Raw genomic sequence first — 16897 nt, 5'->3', positions numbered from 1 at the left:
GCTTTTGTGTTCCTTGAGTTTGTTGAGGCGTCCATCTTTTTACCCACACATTCAAACCACAAATATCACAACCAAATCATAAGTAGAAACGAAACAGCCAACAATGGGGTAAGACATCGAGGCGGAAGTGCAGAAGCCCTTAGTTATCTTGATGATAACTACCACATGAACTTCTCCCGCAACACCAAAAACCAAGCCCTGAGCGACTCCAGCCTTATGGGACAAAAGCCGACAGGCTGATAGGACGATCTTGCAAAAATCTCCATTCACTGTAACCATGCAGGAGAAGTGCAGCGACTGAGCCAACGACATCTCCTCCCACCAGAAGTGATGATCTGACTCGCCGAATTCCTCTGCGGCTCTGCCTGCTTGGTTTGGATGCGTTTGTCGTAGTGGGCGTGAGCTCCGTACTGCTGTTTGACAAATGTTTTGCAGCTAGGTCGCCTCGATCCAGAGTAGGTATGACTATGTGCCGCTCGTAAATTTGTCTATGGACAGATGAAGATGGACAACATTCACACCTTTGGAGCCCGATGACATTCAGAAATTGTCGGAAATTTCAAGCGACTACAGTAAACCCAACCACAGAGTAACTTTTGAGGGCTCAGCAGATCGGATGTTAGCCTTTATTCGCTAAACTTTTCGTCGGCAAGCACTTCGTGGTTTTTCATCTGCGCGTCGTCTTTGTCGGACCAGCCACTGCAGCCACCGTCGTCTTGTCAGCGCGCAGGCAGCTAGCGCTGAGGTGCCGACTGCCGCCTATGTAGCCACTTTGTCTAACCAAAATAGAAAAGGAGCCAGACCTTCCCTAGAACTCTGGGCTTATTGTTAGAGAAAAAGAGCCATTCAACTGATTCTTCATTTTTTTGTAGAGCAACTGCTTCATGCTTCGTGCTTCGGTCAGACTTGTCGACATTAGTATGGCTTTAACCCGCGCACCGACGGGGGGGGCGGATATCCGCCCCCCCTGAAGTTTTTCGCGAATAGCGGGAAAATCGCGGCGCGTAGCGCCGCGAAATTTGGTATGACTATTCCCTCATCAATTTTACACATGGTGTGCAAGTTTGAATCTCCTACCTTTCAAGGTCAGGTCACCAGGTCACTTTGAATGACCCAACCTCAAGTCACTTTTTTGCAACTTTGTCACCGTGCCAGAGCTACAGTAGATGTTGGAGGCCTTTGAAAGTCGCAGGATGTTATTAGGTCATTAGTAGCTACAATTTGTTTATCTCGGAATTTTGATATCGGTGACCTAAGGTCAGGTCAATTTCGCGACCTCCCCATTATAAGTCAATGGGGGAAAATCAACTCCCTGTTTTTACCACTAAAACGGGTCGGAATGGCCCCATATACCATACATGACTTCATATACGATCAACCTTCACTACCTTGAGGTCTGTTTTGCTGTTGGGCAGCTGTGAGGTCATGTGACGTCATCAAAGGTCACCAAAGGTTTTTGGCCAATAACTCCGTACAGGAACAAGATACAGACGCGTGGATGGTCTCATTGTGTTCAGCTCGTCAAGACGCATCGAATGATATACATGATGACCTCGAGGTCACGTGACCTGAGGTCAACCTTTGACCTTGACCTTTCGAGGTCAACATATATATATCAATCGAAGCGGATTGACGAGAGGATCACGATGCTGCCCTTAGTTTGTTCCTATCTTGACTAATTCAAAAGTTATTCGAGAAAAACTCTCTCCATATCCAGCACCGCCATTTTGACTTTTTCGACCCCTGTGACGTCATCTTTGACCTGACCTGAAAATGACCTTTGTAAAAATTGTAGATCTTGACCGAACGTATCCGATGCCGTTTACCGCTTGTCGCTATCTTGCTTCGTTCTCGAGATCTCAGGGGGGCGGTCATCCGCCCCCCCCCCCCGTCGGTGCGAAGTTGGCGCAGACCCCCGTCGGTGCGCGGGTTAAACTCAACAAGAAAAAAAAACGACTGTTGAAGAAAATACCTCTTATATCTGATATTTATCGAGTTATCCTTTTTGCAAACCACTATAGCTGCCTCCTGATCTCTATTGCAACTTAACCTATTCATGGCGCCTAAGTTCACTTTTACTTCGTCTCCTCACCTATATTTGAGTTATGGCCAAATTCTTGCCAAGGACAATAATCTGCTCTTTTGGCTTGCCCATTTTCATCTCAGGTTTCTGTTTATCGTGTCCCCAATAGCATATAGGCATAGTAACAAGTCGATAAAAATCACAATACAATTATGTGTATATTTATCAAATTTGCACATCACAAAGACGATCATGTCAGTTGCACTGACAGCACGATAGTTATTCAAGCACTTCACAGTCCACGCCTGTTGGACAGGAAACCGAGATGATATTGCCATTTCAACAAATGGGGGCTGCCAGTGCCCTACCCTTCACATCATTAGCAGTAAACTCTCCCTATTAACTATTCCCTTCAGAGCCAGGTCAGAAGAGGTTGCCACAGTTCTGTAGCGTCACCTCTAGCCTACTGATGTCCGACCCGGCATCAGCCAGAATCTTGATATACTCGTCCTGCACCGCCTGATCCATGGTGGGCTCACGCGACAGGAACCAGGCGTACTCGAACTTGATACCGAGTATGTTCACGCAGGAGTAGACCAGCGCCGAAGCGGTGTAGTCGGTACGAATCACGTTGTAGGCGCCGACCGAGCCCTGGTCGAAGTGGACGGTCAGCTCGGCTGGGTGCGCCGGGTCCTTGGCCACCGCCGTGCCGGTGATGAAGTCCAGGGAGCCGTCCGGTTTGATGCCGCGGTTCACCAGACTGATGGAGCCGTCGGCCTCGGCGGTGTAGTTGGCCTGGCCGCATGTGTCGCTGCTCTCGCCAAACAACGGGTACTTCTGGATCTCGTACCAGTGGCCGATGTACTGGAAAAAGAGTGGAGGTGCGTCAACATAGAATGAAGATCTTGCTGCATCAAAACAATTTTAATCATCTTTAATTGCAGGCATGACAAAAACAGCACATAGCACCTTCAAATAGCGTAAAGTTAAACAAAGTTTTGAGAAGGACAAGAAGCTGCAAAAGTTTTCAGAAAGCAAATAGATAAATATCTGCTTCTAGCACGAGAAAATGTATCTAGTTATATACTATGAGACGGACACAACACATTCGGATGGACGCGTTTCGTCAAGAGACTTTTTCAACACCCCTTCAGAAATGAAAGTGATACAATTGCACTAAATATTTCTGAACGGGTGTTGAAGAAGTCTCTCGACCAAACGCGTCCATCCGATTGTGTTGTGTCCTTCTCATAATATATACCTGTCTCTTACTACTCAACTTATCTAGTTATAGCATGATTGCATACTTAGATCACAGTCCAAAGATAACAGAGTACAGCCTCGTGCTATCTCACAGTCGCTCACCTGTGCAGCATCGAACACGTCTAAGGCGGGGATGTCAGGGCAGGCGGCCATCCCGGAGGCCACCAGGCCACAGACGGTCAGCAGGGTGGACAGCATGGTGAACGTGAACCTGTTGGAGCGGGAGCAGAGGGCGCAGTGCGGCTCCGGCGGCGGCACCCTCCTTTATACGGCTCAGGTATGTGCTAACAAAGATATGATGTTATATAAGAAACAGCAAACAGAGCTGTGGAACATTTTCAATTGCCCCAGTTATATAAACAAAGAGAATGTGCATTGCGCATGACAAACGCATTCTGTCCGATGCTCAGCATCATCAGTACAAACTAGAAAGAACGCTTCAATGCTGAGGCCGAGTTTATCCTTCTTCTGTCCATGGTATACACATGATGGTTCAAGGCTGTGTCATGGGACCCATGTGAAACACCTCAGGACGACACTGCATTGTCAAATGCTAGCCCGCGCCCCTCATCAGGGCTGTGCTGGACTTGGCCCGCCGTAAGGCCGGTGGAGGTCTCAAGTGCTATCTCCAAAATTATGGAGCCGCTGATTTTCATAGCTCAAACGGCAATATGATGTCCCCATCGCAAGAATAAGAAAAAAAAATCATTGAATTCAGTGCTACGGATCGGATGATGTCACAGAGTTGCGACCTTTTTCAACACTACAGACATGTGTGTTTGTCACCTGACGCAAGGTATATGTACGTCATTTTTTTCTATGTAGCTACATATTTTTGCTCCACCACGTTTTAGGTATAGTTAATTTCTTCAATAACGTCAAGTCAGGTCACAAGGGTTGGATTTAAGAGGCCTAAAAGCTATAAGCATATATTGGGGGTGTGACATATCGCTTTTAGTCAATTTTGCATTTCAATTATCGACCATGGAAATATTAGTCCAACTTAACATCAAAATCAGGCTGAGGAGGTCAGGCAAGGTCAAAATTAGGGGACGTGATTAAAAGAGTAGCGTGATATTCGTTGGTATTCATGAAAAGTCCACTTCACCTCATGTTTACTTATTATGATGCATTGTTGCGCTGGATTAAAAAAAAATATCGGTACCTTCTTGGTTGGTTTGAGCCTTTGAATAGCGAACCGGTTTCATTGAACGTAAATCCACGTGATTGTCCTTGCGACAGGTTGAAATGAACATGCTTGAAAACGGTTGTGCTTGAAAAGATACCCCTATACATATATGAAGTACACACATATACATATACATATATGTATACACATATGTACATGAAGTGTTGGGTTCTGCACGCGATAAAACCCAACAGGATCTCTTCAGGGCTTGCATACTTATATTTGTGCACATGGCAGTACTGGCACAGAGGACATGCTGCATGGAGGAAAATGGAAATGTCTTCGTCCAACGTCACTCATAGGTACAGTATTCCTTCAAAGCGCATGGCCGGTGCGTCAAACCGTGCATGATTTGAGTGAGTCTCCCTGCAGCCCCAGCCTCTTTTCCTGCATCTGCAATTTCTTCAAAGCCAATAATGTATTGACGCGAAACTGTCTAATGTCCATGCCTTGGGCTTTATCAATTTGACAAGTTGCAGCAAAAGGAAATTCCGTACCTACCTACCGTGGGCCGGTCGGAAAGGATACCAAATTTTAGCTCAAGGTGATTCTGTTAGCGGCCTCCAGGGTCGAACTGTGAGGATGCCCGAATGCTTATAATAGATGCTTTGACCTGACCTGTGACGCCATCAGTGTACTCGAGACCAGCAAAATTTAAAGTTGCAAGACAATTTTCCGGGACCATTACGCGCTGTTTCAATTAAAAAAAATCTAATAGTTTCGTTGGCGATGAGATGAGTGGTTTCATAGAACCCCTCCCTTCAGTCACTCGCGTTATAGGTATAGAAAATAGAAAATGCCACAAGTTAGCTTATATACCAAGTGCTTGCTTTAATGGAAGGTAGCAATTCTACACTTTTACCGTCTTCATACATTTGATTCGCCTAGTTTTACAATGTTGCCGCGAGTACCGAACTGCCAGCCATAACTCGCCCTCTTTTTCCGATTCTCACTTTTCCTTGGTGCCTGTTCGTGGATGGTTGTTTTTCGTCGACAAACACCTTAAACAGGCACATAGCAGATCAGCATATATTTATCACGTGTATCACATGTTGCACGCACAATGATAGTAAGTCAGAATACAAAACAAACTCTCCAGCCCTGTTCGACAGGAAACACAGGTCAGATAACTGGCATCAAGATGTCATGCCCGGCATACCTTCCTTTATATCATCCGGTGGTTAAAATCCCCCTCTATTCCCTCGGACAGCTCAGAAGAGGCTGTCGCAGTCCTGCGGCGTCTCCTCCAGTTGGCTGATATCCGACCCGGCGTCGGTCAGGATCTGGATGTACTCGTCCTGCACCGCCTGGTCCATGGTGGCCTCACGGGACAGGAACCAGACGTACTCCAGGCTGATGTCTCCCAGAGGCGTGCAGGCGTAGACCAGCGCCGAGGCGGTGTAGTCGGTACGGATCACGTTGTACTCGCCGCGGAAGCCCTCGTCAAAGTAGACGCTGAGCGAGGCGGGGTGCTCGGGGTCCTCGGCGCGCGCCGTGCCCTGGATTGAGTCGATGGAGCCGTCGGGCTTCTTGCCGCGGTTTTCCAGGCGCACGGAGCCGTCAGCCTGAGCAGTGTAGTTGGCCTGGACGCAGGTCTCGCCCAGCTCACCGATCAGAGGGTACTTCTGGATCTCGTACCACTGGCCGACGTACTAAAACAGAGAACAAATGCACATTGCACTGAAATTAGACGAATTTTTACTGCTAAAAACATTTCTTGTAAGGCACTTCAGCAGCATCCAGTTTCAATATCAGCTTAATTGAACAGGCTCAGCGCTGACTTGGCATACTGTACGAATGCTCATTCAAACTATTGTCAAAATTCATTTGCAGTTTGCACCTGCTTCACGGTCGCTCACCTGCGCAGCGTCGAACACCTCCAGGGAGGGGATGTCGGGGCAGGCGGCCATCCCGGAGGCCACCAGGCCGCAGACGGTCAGCAGGGTGGACAGCATGGTGAACGTGAACCTGTTGGAGCGGGAGCAGAGGGCACAGTGCGGCTCCGGCGGCGGCACCCTCCTTTATATCACTCAGTCATCAACGGAGATAAGAGATTATATAAGGTGCTACGAGACAGTCTTGGGAATATTTTTAACGGAAACACATGTGTATCACTTGGCATTTTTGGCCAAGTTTTGAGGCGTTTCGGTCCGATTGTAGTTGGTACGCTTATTAGATAGTGACTACACCATAACGGCATAAAATCATGTTATCTGGACGGTTGTAAATGATAAATATTTTCCTTTGTTAAATGAGTATAAGATATCTGCTGCACCACACCAGAGCATATTTCTAATTGAATGTTCTTCGATAAACACTTCCTGTATTCTATATATCACAAGCGTACTAAGTAGTCTATCCCGGAAGTTTCAATTTTCATCATCGTTTTATCCAGCGCGTTAAAAAACTGTCGGGTTTCCTTGAACTGTTGTGGCCCCACACATCGTCACCAAATGCGTGGGATACGGAAGCAGAATCTTATCTGATAGGATAATACGGGACTGAGGACACTATTTGCCATTACGTGATACATCGTGTGATAAGTGTAAGAGTCAACGCAATGCTGACTAGCATTTTAGCACAAATTTCCTGAGGTGTTTCGCATATCCTGAAAAGTTAACTGACGATCGATGACACAAATATATGTAGCAGCGTATGTGTTCTTGCACTGGACAAGGTTTGCATTTCCCAAGGTGTGCATCAATCCCCGATTTGAAGCGTGCCGTGTTCCCGTGCAATTATCGCCATCAGCACAGTGCAGAACTTCTCCTCAGCCTCACAGCGTTATCCAAGTATTACGGCACCGCTCCATACCCCGTATGTAAGCATTTTCCGTTTATTTTGGACGCGTGCGCCGCCTGTGCCTCCCGCTGAAACTCGAGACGCGGTGCGGCCGGCATAGCTCACGTCATTGGCGGCGACTGTCAGACGACTAATTGCCTGTTCGTGTTCGGGGTGGGGGAAGAGGGAGAAACAGACGGGGGAGAGGGAGAGCAGAGAAACACAGAACGTGACTGTCAATGACACGCCTACCACCGCTGATCATCAGTCATTTTGGGAGCGTGTTGTTTTTACTGAACGGCTGTAGTGAACACAAATTGTTTTCGGCAATGTGTTTAAAACATAAATAGATCATGAAAATGACGTTAATTAATAATTTTGGTAGGTACTTTTCCATATTGAAGACGGTGGCCCGTGCAAGGGTATCTAAAAATATTTGCGCAAATATTGCAAGAAACCGTGTGGCTTCCAATTACTTGCGGTACCCATTTGACAAATGATTGCATTACCTATATGAAATTTACATCAACTTCCATGCGTACCATTTTGCTCGCATGCATAGAAAAGTTATAAACTTCGTAAGGAAAAATTGAATTGGGGGCAATGTATCGCATATGGAAACAAAATACAAGTGGATTTTAAAATAGGTATGGGAACAATTGGTAATCATACGGCGGAGTAGACCAAACCATGTTCAACAACTGACCTGAAGAGTGCAAAACAATGCGTCCTTCTGCTTCTGGATCCATCCATCCGCCCAAACTTTTTACATTTTATTTACTACCGAGTACCGACCCGTTCTGCAGTTTGAATTCAACTCGGCTTCCACATAGCCCACGCCCAGGCGTGGCCAATCACGTGACCGCGCCCCGGGCGGGGGCCGCTCATTGGGCAGGTCGGTTGTCATCAGCCGTCCACCAATCAGCGCGCAGACAAATAGTGACACGCACCACACAGTCGATGTTACACCGCCGCGCTGACTGCGAGACGAGGCGTCTATTATTCGGATATGCAAATCCGTTTCTCCGTTTCTGCAACACGCACTGGTAGGGGAAGTTGGGGCAATGCCGGAGTTGGGGCAAAGCCGAAATTCGAGATATTTCGAAAACCGTAAGACATGGATGCCACTTGTCAGTGATGCTCTGAAGCTTAACCCTATTCCTGGCGGGCTCCGCCGGGACAAGAAACTGGCGGGGGGGGGGGGGCCGATTCGGCCCCCCCCCTGAGATCTCGAGAACGAAGCAAGATAGCGACAAGCGGTAAACGGCATCGGATACGCATGGACAAGGTCTACAATTTTTACTAAGGTCATTTTCAGGTCAGGTCAAAGATGACGTCACAGGGGTCGAAAAAGTCAAAATGGCGGCGCTAGATATGGAGAGAGTTTTTCTCGAATAACTTTCGAATTAGTCAAGATATGAAGAAACTAAGGGCATCATCGTGATCCTCTCGTCAATCCGCATCGAATGATATATATGTTGACCTCGAAAGGTCAAGGTCAAAGGTTGACCTCAGGTCACGTGACCTCGAGGTCATCATGTATATCATTCGATGCGTCTTGACGAGCTGAACACAATGAGACCATCCACGCGTCTGTATCTTGTTCCTGTACGGAGTTATTGGCCAAAAACCTTTGGTGACCTTTGATGACGTCACATGACCTCACAGCTGCCCAACAGCAAAACAGACCTCAAGGTAGTGAAGGTTGATCGTATATGAAGTCATGTATGGTATATGGGGCCATTCCGACCCGTTTTAGTGGTAAAAACAGGGAGTTGATTTTTCCCCCATTGACTTATAATGGGGAGGTCGCGAAACTGACCTGACCTTAGGTCACCGATATCAAAATTCCGAGACATACAAATTGCACATACTGGTACCCTTACTAAAGCCTGAAGAGAAGAAATTGATCGGTCAAAAACTCTAGCTTTGGCGTGATTGCAAACTTTTTTGAGGTAGGGTCACCAAACCGCCTCTGGTGACCTGACCTGAGGTCAGATCAACTCAAAATTTTCAGACATGTTGCGTAGAAGCCTTTTAGAAAAAGTCAGAAAATTTGAGCTTCCTAGCTCAACGCGTTTGGGAGAAATAACCAAAAAACCTCAGGGGGGGCTCCTGAGGCCCCCCCCCCGCCAGGAATAGGGTTAAGTGACTACAATTATCGCATGTTTGTTACGAGTCGTCATTCGGAATACTTCGGCTGTGAGGGCGCCAAGAGCGTTTTCAAGGTACATACGCATTCCTTGTACTACATGCGCCTTTGAAGCTGCATTTCTTACTCATTATGCTACCGTTTGTCTGGCCAATTCGGTCAAGTAATCTTCAGCATGTCTTTGCATAAGTGTGCTGCCTATTTGCAATTTATACGACACGTTGAAAAGTTATGGGCCTGCAAGTGAAAGTATGGCTGGCTGGGGTAATGCCGAAAACGTGCAATTGCGCACTTTAAAGCACGCTACGTGGACTTTACTGCTGTAGAATAGCAACGCGAATTTTTAGTCACACAAATTACACTTTCAACCGACACAACGGCCTGTTACCTATAAGGAATTATTTACCTGGCATTTTCTTATTATATCACACAATTATAACTTCCAGTGTGCACCAAGCGTCCTCAAGCTCTTAAAACGCGTGTCAGTTTTAATAAATTCTGGATAAAGTTTGAGATAAAGTGGCAAAACATCAATGTCGGCATTCCCCGTAGATCATTTCTCCCATTTTCGGCCTTCCCCGCAGTCCGGGGCAACGCCGAAAAAGTCACTTCTTTGATATTTTTAGTTTGTGCGCTTAACGGTATGCGAATTCATCAAATGCGCCTGGTATGTTTGAAAGGCAAAAGACTGGCCTCTCGAATGACGCCAACAAGAATAGCTTATGTTGTCTACCTTGCGTGCTACGGGCGTCAGAAAAAAAGTATTCGGCGTTCCCCCAACTTCCCCTAACCCCTGACAAGGCTGAGGGAGCGGGCAAACGCTCGAAATCGATGGTGAGGTGTTTGCTTCCTTTCATGCACAGCGCAGTAGGCGTAACGTTAAAACACAGACTATTGAAGAAAGTCGTGGCATTGAGTTTCTTAAATAATGCTGATCGGGGCCAATCAAAACTACCGAATTAGGTATTTGGCTCAATATAGGTACTTTTGGGGCCGCAGTTTAGCCCTCAAGGAAAAGAAGGAAGATAATCATTATTTGTTGCACTTAGGCAAGTTAAAACGGACTCTTTAGTTAGATGTCAATTATCAGAAACGAATTGCATTAGTTATATTGCTCGATAAGCTGAGAAAAGCCGGATGTTTATTATCACCAAACCAATGTCTCACTCTGAGCAGCATGCGTTAACAAACTGAGTTTTTGAACCGAGATCAGCTCCGATGACCAATAAAATTGTGAATCAGAGCAATGTAGCTCCAATAATCGCGTTATTCAAGCAAGTGTTCACCACAAATTCACCGTCATGTATCAAAAAGCCACAGCCACGTTATCTTTTCCATTGCCCCTAGGACTCACCCGAATAGTCCAATGCGAAGTCTTGATCCGAATCCGAAGCCTCGGCCCCTGGTTGGCGGGTGCTCGTTCAGCAATGGGCACACCTTTTGGCCGTGACCGACCTTGACCTGCCGCGCACAGGGACGGGGATACAGTCGTTCCCCCAAGGGGCTCTAGGAATGGTCGGGCTCTGCTCTTGGTCCCGTTTGTACTCACAGAGAGCGCTGTCGCAGCTAGTATAGATGTCGCCATCAGCGATAGTACGCCGCTGTTGCTGCACTCGCTAGGCTGCTCTAGTAATGAAGGAGGCTACAGACTATATGTAACAGCATGACACCAGAGCTGTAGTCAGCTAGCTGTTTTAGTGATGCCACCACTCGCTAGCTTAACACTAGCTGGACTGGTAATAAAAATGGAAAGGAGTGAGGGCATGACATGCAGAGGTCGGATAGTGATACCTAAAAGTGACGAAATAACAAATGGTAGGCGAGAACCGTTTACTTGATTAGGTGACTATTTATTTTGCTTTGTTGGGAACAAGCCCTTTCAGCCTGAAAAGGCCATTGCAGAGCTATGGGACGATGAAATAGAATAGGGTGGAGACATTGGACTGTGCGGACCACTGACAGTGCACTGCAGTGGTGGTACAGGAATGTCTCGATGGAATAGCCCGTCCTGCCTCTTAGACGGTCACCCCATGGAGAGGTTGTAGTTCATAGCGGACTTACCCCCACCACCGGTTGTCTGGTGGGGGTGACCGTCTGCCTTTTAGTAGTTATACGTCATGGTAGGGGAGAGTGGGGAGAAGTGGGACAAAAATTCAATATCAACTTTGAGCACCTGTACAAACCCACACAGGCAAATTATATAGTTGCGAATGGTGTCATTGAAAAGAACAAGTAATTCTCTACAATGTTGGTTATTCTGAGACCTTTATAAGCCATAGAGTAAGTAGTATTTCATCATAAATAAAAAGTTGCAATGGTGGAGAAATGGGACAGGCAAAGGAGAACTGGGACATGTGGGGTGGAGAAATAGGACATACTGTTTAGAAATAGGACAAGGACCTGGATCGCTTGCAAATGAAAACAACATATCTTAAAATTTTCATTTTACCTCGTCGCAACAACATATCCGGCCTAGTAACCTCCAGTTAAATGTGAGACCCCTCCTACCAATAGCGGCGCCCCTCTTACTAGTAACGGCGCCCTTCCAGGTGATAACAGAGACTCTTCGCTAATAACTTCTGATATAGGCACATTCTAGAGCGATGAAAACCCCTCAGATGTGTTCAGGTCCACTATACGGATCGACTGATACGCAACATGACCTTTTCTCGTCAGATCATGACCTTGACCTGAGGTCAAATTTTCAAGATGACCTTTCAAGGTCAAATTATAGTTCATTCGACGCATCTCGGCGAGAGGAACACGATGCTGGCAAAATAAATGTCATTACTTTTTTGGGTCAAAAGTTATTGCAGATAAAATGAAAATTTCTACAATTACTAATATTGCAGGGGAGAACTGGGACACCTTGTCCCAGTTCTCCCCTCTCGGCCATTTTTGATGAGCAAACATGTCAATACAATTTCAAGCAACACGCCGGCTTTACACATTAGCATGCATCAGAACATTTCCCAATGATCGCAAATATGGAGTAAAAGAAATGATTGGGTCGTTAAATTGCTTGTGCATGTACTCAAGAAACCAGTAAAAAACGCAACTTTTCAGGAGCACTCACGTATCGTCGGAATGGCGCGGCAAAAGAAGAAGTTGCTGACATAGTGGTGAAGATAACCCATCGTAGTGCATAAAAATGTAAAAATAAATTAAATCGACTGCCTCTCCTCTAAATGGCAGGCCTTGTCCCACTTCTCCTTTGTCCCAGTTCTCCCCACTCTCCCCTACTCACCTGCGATTGGTGACAACTGACAGTAGGCGTTCTATTCGGCATATCTGCAGCAGTCTCTTGTCGTCATTGGCCACTGCTAATCCCTTCCCTCCATTCATGTTGGTCTGCGGCAGTCCTTTAGCCTTAGCCCGTGCCAGTCCCTGTCAGATGAAGACGGTCCATCCGAAGTTGCAGGTCTATCTATAGAGAATAGCCGTCACCCTTATCAGCCATCAGTCTTGGCACCGTGTCAACGTCAATCGCGAAACCTTATCGATCATCGCGTTTATTACGCTGACGTAGGTACTTATCAGACACATCATTTATCATTGCCGGTTCTCGTCACGGTTCCTTAAAACCGGCCAAAACTGGGCAGTTTTTCATCTTTAGGACATGTCCCTAACTTGTAGACTGTCCCGGCGGATTAAAGGACGAAATGTCCTCGTCCGCGATTGACGGTGTTAACTGGTTACGGTTTGGAGCTCATCGTAGGGAAACTCATACGAATGCGCAATTGACGTCATGGATACGGGTAATTAATGGTTTGGTAAAGCAGAATGTCCGCTAAATGCGCTGTACCTATAAATCAATATTTTAATAGCTTTAGAAAGTCCTTAGTTATTCACTTGTATCACAAAATATGCACGAATACTGAATGGGCACAACACACATCACCGTCGAGAGCACGTCTTTACGCCAGCACCATTCAGTGTATCACTATGTAGATCAGTGTTCGACTGGTTTAGCGCATTCCCTAGATAGGTGGACCTTTCCTGCTTAGCGCGTCTTGGCTCAGAGTGCGGCCGGTGCAGTGTATTGCCTAGTTCAGTGGGCGTTTTAGGTTCAGCTTATACTCTGGCTCGTTGAGCCAAATGCCACTGACGGTCCGGTCTCGTGGGGTACTTATACAACGGGAAACCACCTCCATCCGTTCATCTGTGAGCCGCCTGCCGCGCGCACGGGCTCCTCAGCCACACGACCTCGAAGGCAGTGGTCAGGTTCCGACCCAGACCCGGGATCTTCACCCAGTCGAGCAGACCAAGGTTCTCCTCAAACGAGAACAGGTAGAACCCTAACGACTGCAGCGCCAGCAGACTCTCGTAGAGTCCTCTGTAGAAGTTAGTGTGTCGCTCGGGCGGCAGGTGTGTGAGGAAGTGCAGCTCGACACCGAGCTGCTCCACCCTCGCCAGGGTGCTGCCGGCGCCGAGCGCCGCCTGCTGGCGGAACACCGACCACTCGGCACCCTCCACGTCCAGCTTCAGGTAGTGGATGGGACGTCGAGCGTGACCCAGCCGCTCGGCGATCGTGTCCAGCGTCAGGAGCTCCCAGCCGCGTCGATCGTCGGCCCCGTCGCTGGCTCCAATATCCCCATCGTCACCGTCAGCGCCCTTGATTCCCACGGGTCGAAAGTGCACCAGCTCGCTACGCGCTACACTGGACATGTTAATGCTCGGGTCAAACGAGAACACGGTGCAGCCGAAGTCGGCCATGGAGTCGTCGAAGCTCCAGTCGTTGCTGATGCCGAACGAGTAGACGAGGCAGCGGTCTGTGTGCGGCATGTCCAGCTGCTCGCCGTCCAGACAGACGTATTTGTGGCCATCCATCGCCAGAGGCCAGCGAATGCCGCGGATCTGGAAACACGCAGACGCGGCTCCAGTTAGCTAGAATGGCGAACGAACGTTCCACTGGGAGAGACCTTAGATTTAATCGTAGTTTGTTATAGATCAATAAACTAACAAAACAGCGTTAAATGGGGGTGCCTTGTTCGTTCTAGCTCGAATCTATTTAGGGAATCAGTCTCTCTTCCCTTCAGGTACATAAGCCAATAGTGGATCTGTGAGCGAGCCTCGCCCACTACTCGCTAATGCAAAATGTCCTCGCCATGCAGTTCGTGGTGGCTGCTTCAGTCATGATGCCACTGTTCGTTCTTACCACTCCGCCGCCCATCCTGGTCACTTTGCGGCAGGTGTGCCGATGCGGGTGGCTGAGATAGTGGAACAGCTCGCGCACCATCTCCTGGTCCGTGGCCGGCATCGGCGGCAGCACGTTCACAGCCATATCCTCCCTGCACGGGGATGAGTCAGTGGACCCGCTGTTGGAGGGAGATCAAGGTGGTGGGTTAAGAGTCTCGTCAGAAGAATAACAGGGGCATGAGAGAACAGCAGCTGACTAAGAATGTAAATAAATAACATGTTTGACAGAGAACTGCTAAAACTATTGGACTACCTAATTCATAGTCACTCAGTGCATGAGGTGCGTTCCCATTACACGTTTAGTAGAGCGCTCTGCCCGCCTGTTTTTCAGCTATGAGCCGTATAGAAGTTAGAAGATTAGAAGAACTTGATAAACCGTACATAAGTTTTGCAATGAAGCATAAACGCGAAATTCCCTTATGAAAAGTTCAATTGGTATGCTATTCGCAATATGTCAAGCCTTAGCCCTATTAGTGGCAGGCTCCTGGCTACCAGGCCGAAGCTGAACGAGGGACCATGCTACTGGAAGTCCGGGAGCTCCCACAATTATCAAATCGTGCGGCAAGCCATGACAGTACCCACTGAGTCCGTATTTCGTGGCTCACCTGAGAGGGTCCGTCAGCCGCCGTGAGACCATGATTAGAGTGGAGGTGACCATTAGCACCGCCCAAAGTCCGACACTGCGAGCCGGGAGCAGCCTTCTGATCTTCCTCCGCCATGACGCCATAACGATAGAATGACCACCGGCTAAAATCCGGCTATTCACACCAGAGAGGGCGGCCTCAGTAGGTACGGTAAAATCAGCACCACGCCATGAAACTGGGACGCCGGTGGGACTCAACTCAACTGAATTTAACTCTTCAATCATTCAGATTCACTTCACTGCATTCCATTTCACACAATAGGTACAAATTCACGAACTCGTCATCCCCTGGCAAAAAGGCTTACTCATTTGAACTCCACCTCAACTCAATTCAACTTCACATCACTCTGATCTACCTCAACCCTTCAGCACTCAACTCCACTCAATCTCATTCAAATCACACATTTGTTCAGCTCGCCACTCTGTTCAGTCTCTCTGGCCACTCGGTCCACCCCTCTGACTGCTCTGCTCAGGTGTGGTTCGTGTCTATGTTGCACCGTCCCGGCGCCCGCCGCCGGCGGCACATCATCTGGAGGACGCTGACCTCTGGATGGAGGCCGGGCCGGCGGCTCTCGGCTGCACGGAGACGGTTCGTGGCGCCGCCGTGCAATGACGTACCCCGAACCACATTCATCGAGCTGCAGATTTGTCCGCCAGCCGAGTCAAGGTCAGACGGTGAACCGGTAAAACGGTTCCAATGTTAATTAGCCGGCTGGATAGTGCTGACACTTGGAAAGAAAATCATCTCATTTCTCCCGTGAATTTCTTCACTTTGTTCGATCAAATGAAACGGAGATCCAGTATCATTGATTCATATCCGGGATATATAATCCAGCCGTCAGTTTGTGAACATGAGCTCCATAGCCAGGTCGATGAGGTCGTGCAATAAGGTGTGCTATTAATTATAATTGCAGGCATTTTGCTAAATATCACCGTGTTTCCTACTGTTATTGCATTGCAATATGATATTCTAATGGTTATTCGAAACGGCAAAATTTTCAAAGCAGTCAGATTTTAGGAATTGCATGTAAATATGAAAATCTGAACATTATTCGAGGCATTCACATTTAAACGTCATGCCTTGGAAATAGCCACGAATAAGCATAGTTTTATGTGCATGTTGAGATTCTAATTCTAGAGCGACCTATATGAAAACCTGATCCTTTGAGATTGATATCGATCTCTTTCTTATGTTCTATATGAGGGTAAGCTACCGAAGGCTGGTACTTTCAATGCATCTCATTTAAAAGTTTAGAAAATATTTTTCATCGTGGTCGTGATCGTGAAATCTCCGAAGAAGACCTGCCTGAACAGCGGAGCATCGTGAGCTTTACACATTGGAGGAAGTATTTGGTATTTTCGAACCACGACGATGCCTATTGATTGGCCTCGTAATTGCAGCCTGTCCTGTTCGAGCTCATCGCTTCCCCCCCCCCCCCATTGCATATCCACGAGTTGTAAAAATTATTTCCGCTGCCTTGAAGCCGGTACCTTACAATTTCCACAGGGCCTCAAACAGCAGAATTGCTACTTGCATCACGGAACGCAACTGTCACGCACATGGATCCCCGATACCCAGAATATGTCAACATCAACTGGGAACGGAGTGCATTACCTGTATATTACCTATGCGTGGCTATGTTTAAC

At 47.5% G+C, this 16897-nt stretch overlaps 3 protein-coding genes across 4 annotated transcripts; all 3 read right to left on the bottom strand.

The window, feature by feature from the left end:
- Positions 1-2228: 2228 nt before the first annotated feature.
- Positions 2229-3523, bottom strand: LOC122382384 (apolipoprotein D-like). The gene is made up of 2 exons (XM_043367623.1): positions 3389-3523; positions 2229-2887 (listed from the first exon to the last, which is right to left on the bottom strand). Exons 1-2 carry the CDS (start codon positions 3482-3484, stop codon positions 2447-2449), a joined length of 537 nt encoding a protein of 178 aa, XP_043223558.1. The 5' UTR covers positions 3485-3523; the 3' UTR covers positions 2229-2446.
- Positions 3524-5490: 1967 nt separating this feature from the next.
- On the bottom strand, positions 5491-6500 carry LOC122382343 (apolipoprotein D-like). The gene is made up of 2 exons (XM_043367548.1): positions 6335-6500; positions 5491-6127 (listed from the first exon to the last, which is right to left on the bottom strand). The coding sequence occupies exons 1-2, from the start codon at positions 6428-6430 to the stop codon at positions 5687-5689; spliced, it is 537 nt and encodes a 178-aa protein (XP_043223483.1). The 5' UTR covers positions 6431-6500; the 3' UTR covers positions 5491-5686.
- Positions 6501-12961: 6461 nt separating this feature from the next.
- On the bottom strand, positions 12962-15721 carry LOC122382382. Of its 2 annotated transcripts, none has more exons than XM_043367619.1 (3): positions 15213-15721; positions 14567-14699; positions 12962-14265 (listed from the first exon to the last, which is right to left on the bottom strand). In XM_043367619.1, the coding sequence occupies exons 1-3, from the start codon at positions 15473-15475 to the stop codon at positions 13567-13569; spliced, it is 1095 nt and encodes a 364-aa protein (XP_043223554.1). In that variant the 5' UTR covers positions 15476-15721; the 3' UTR covers positions 12962-13566. The 2 variants fall into 2 exon arrangements, with proteins under 2 accessions (XP_043223554.1, XP_043223553.1); XM_043367618.1 differs by having other exon boundaries at positions 14567-14726; positions 15213-15719.
- Between the last annotated feature and the right edge of the window lie 1176 nt (positions 15722-16897).

The sequence above is a fragment of the Amphibalanus amphitrite genome, unplaced genomic scaffold (assembly GCF_019059575.1).
Source record: "Amphibalanus amphitrite isolate SeventyFive unplaced genomic scaffold, NRLGWU_Aamphi_draft 000138F_arrow, whole genome shotgun sequence".
Lineage (NCBI taxonomy): Eukaryota > Metazoa > Arthropoda > Thecostraca > Balanomorpha > Balanidae > Amphibalanus > Amphibalanus amphitrite.
The sequence above is the reverse complement of the archived record's forward strand: the minus strand, read 5'-3'. Positions and strand labels throughout refer to the sequence as shown.

Bases quoted from the DNA above. Each gene is read 5' to 3' on its own strand.
- LOC122382382 (XM_043367618.1), bottom strand. From the start codon at position 15,475: ATGATTGAAGAGTTAAATTCAGTTGAGTTGAGTCCCACCGGCGTCCCA. The intron at 14,727-15,212 runs GTGAGCCACGAA...TCCCTCCAACAG, and splicing joins CGGCTGACGGACCCTCTCAG to CGGGTCCACTGACTCATCCC. The intron at 14,266-14,566 runs GTAAGAACGAAC...GCGTGTTTCCAG, and splicing joins CCAGGATGGGCGGCGGAGTG to ATCCGCGGCATTCGCTGGCC.
- LOC122382343 (XM_043367548.1), bottom strand. From the start codon at position 6,430: ATGCTGTCCACCCTGCTGACCGTCTGCGGCCTGGTGGCCTCCGGGATG. The intron at 6,128-6,334 runs GTGAGCGACCGT...TCTCTGTTTTAG, and splicing joins AGGTGTTCGACGCTGCGCAG to TACGTCGGCCAGTGGTACGA.
- LOC122382384 (XM_043367623.1), bottom strand. From the start codon at position 3,484: ATGCTGTCCACCCTGCTGACCGTCTGTGGCCTGGTGGCCTCCGGGATG. The intron at 2,888-3,388 runs GTGAGCGACTGT...CTCTTTTTCCAG, and splicing joins ACGTGTTCGATGCTGCACAG to TACATCGGCCACTGGTACGA.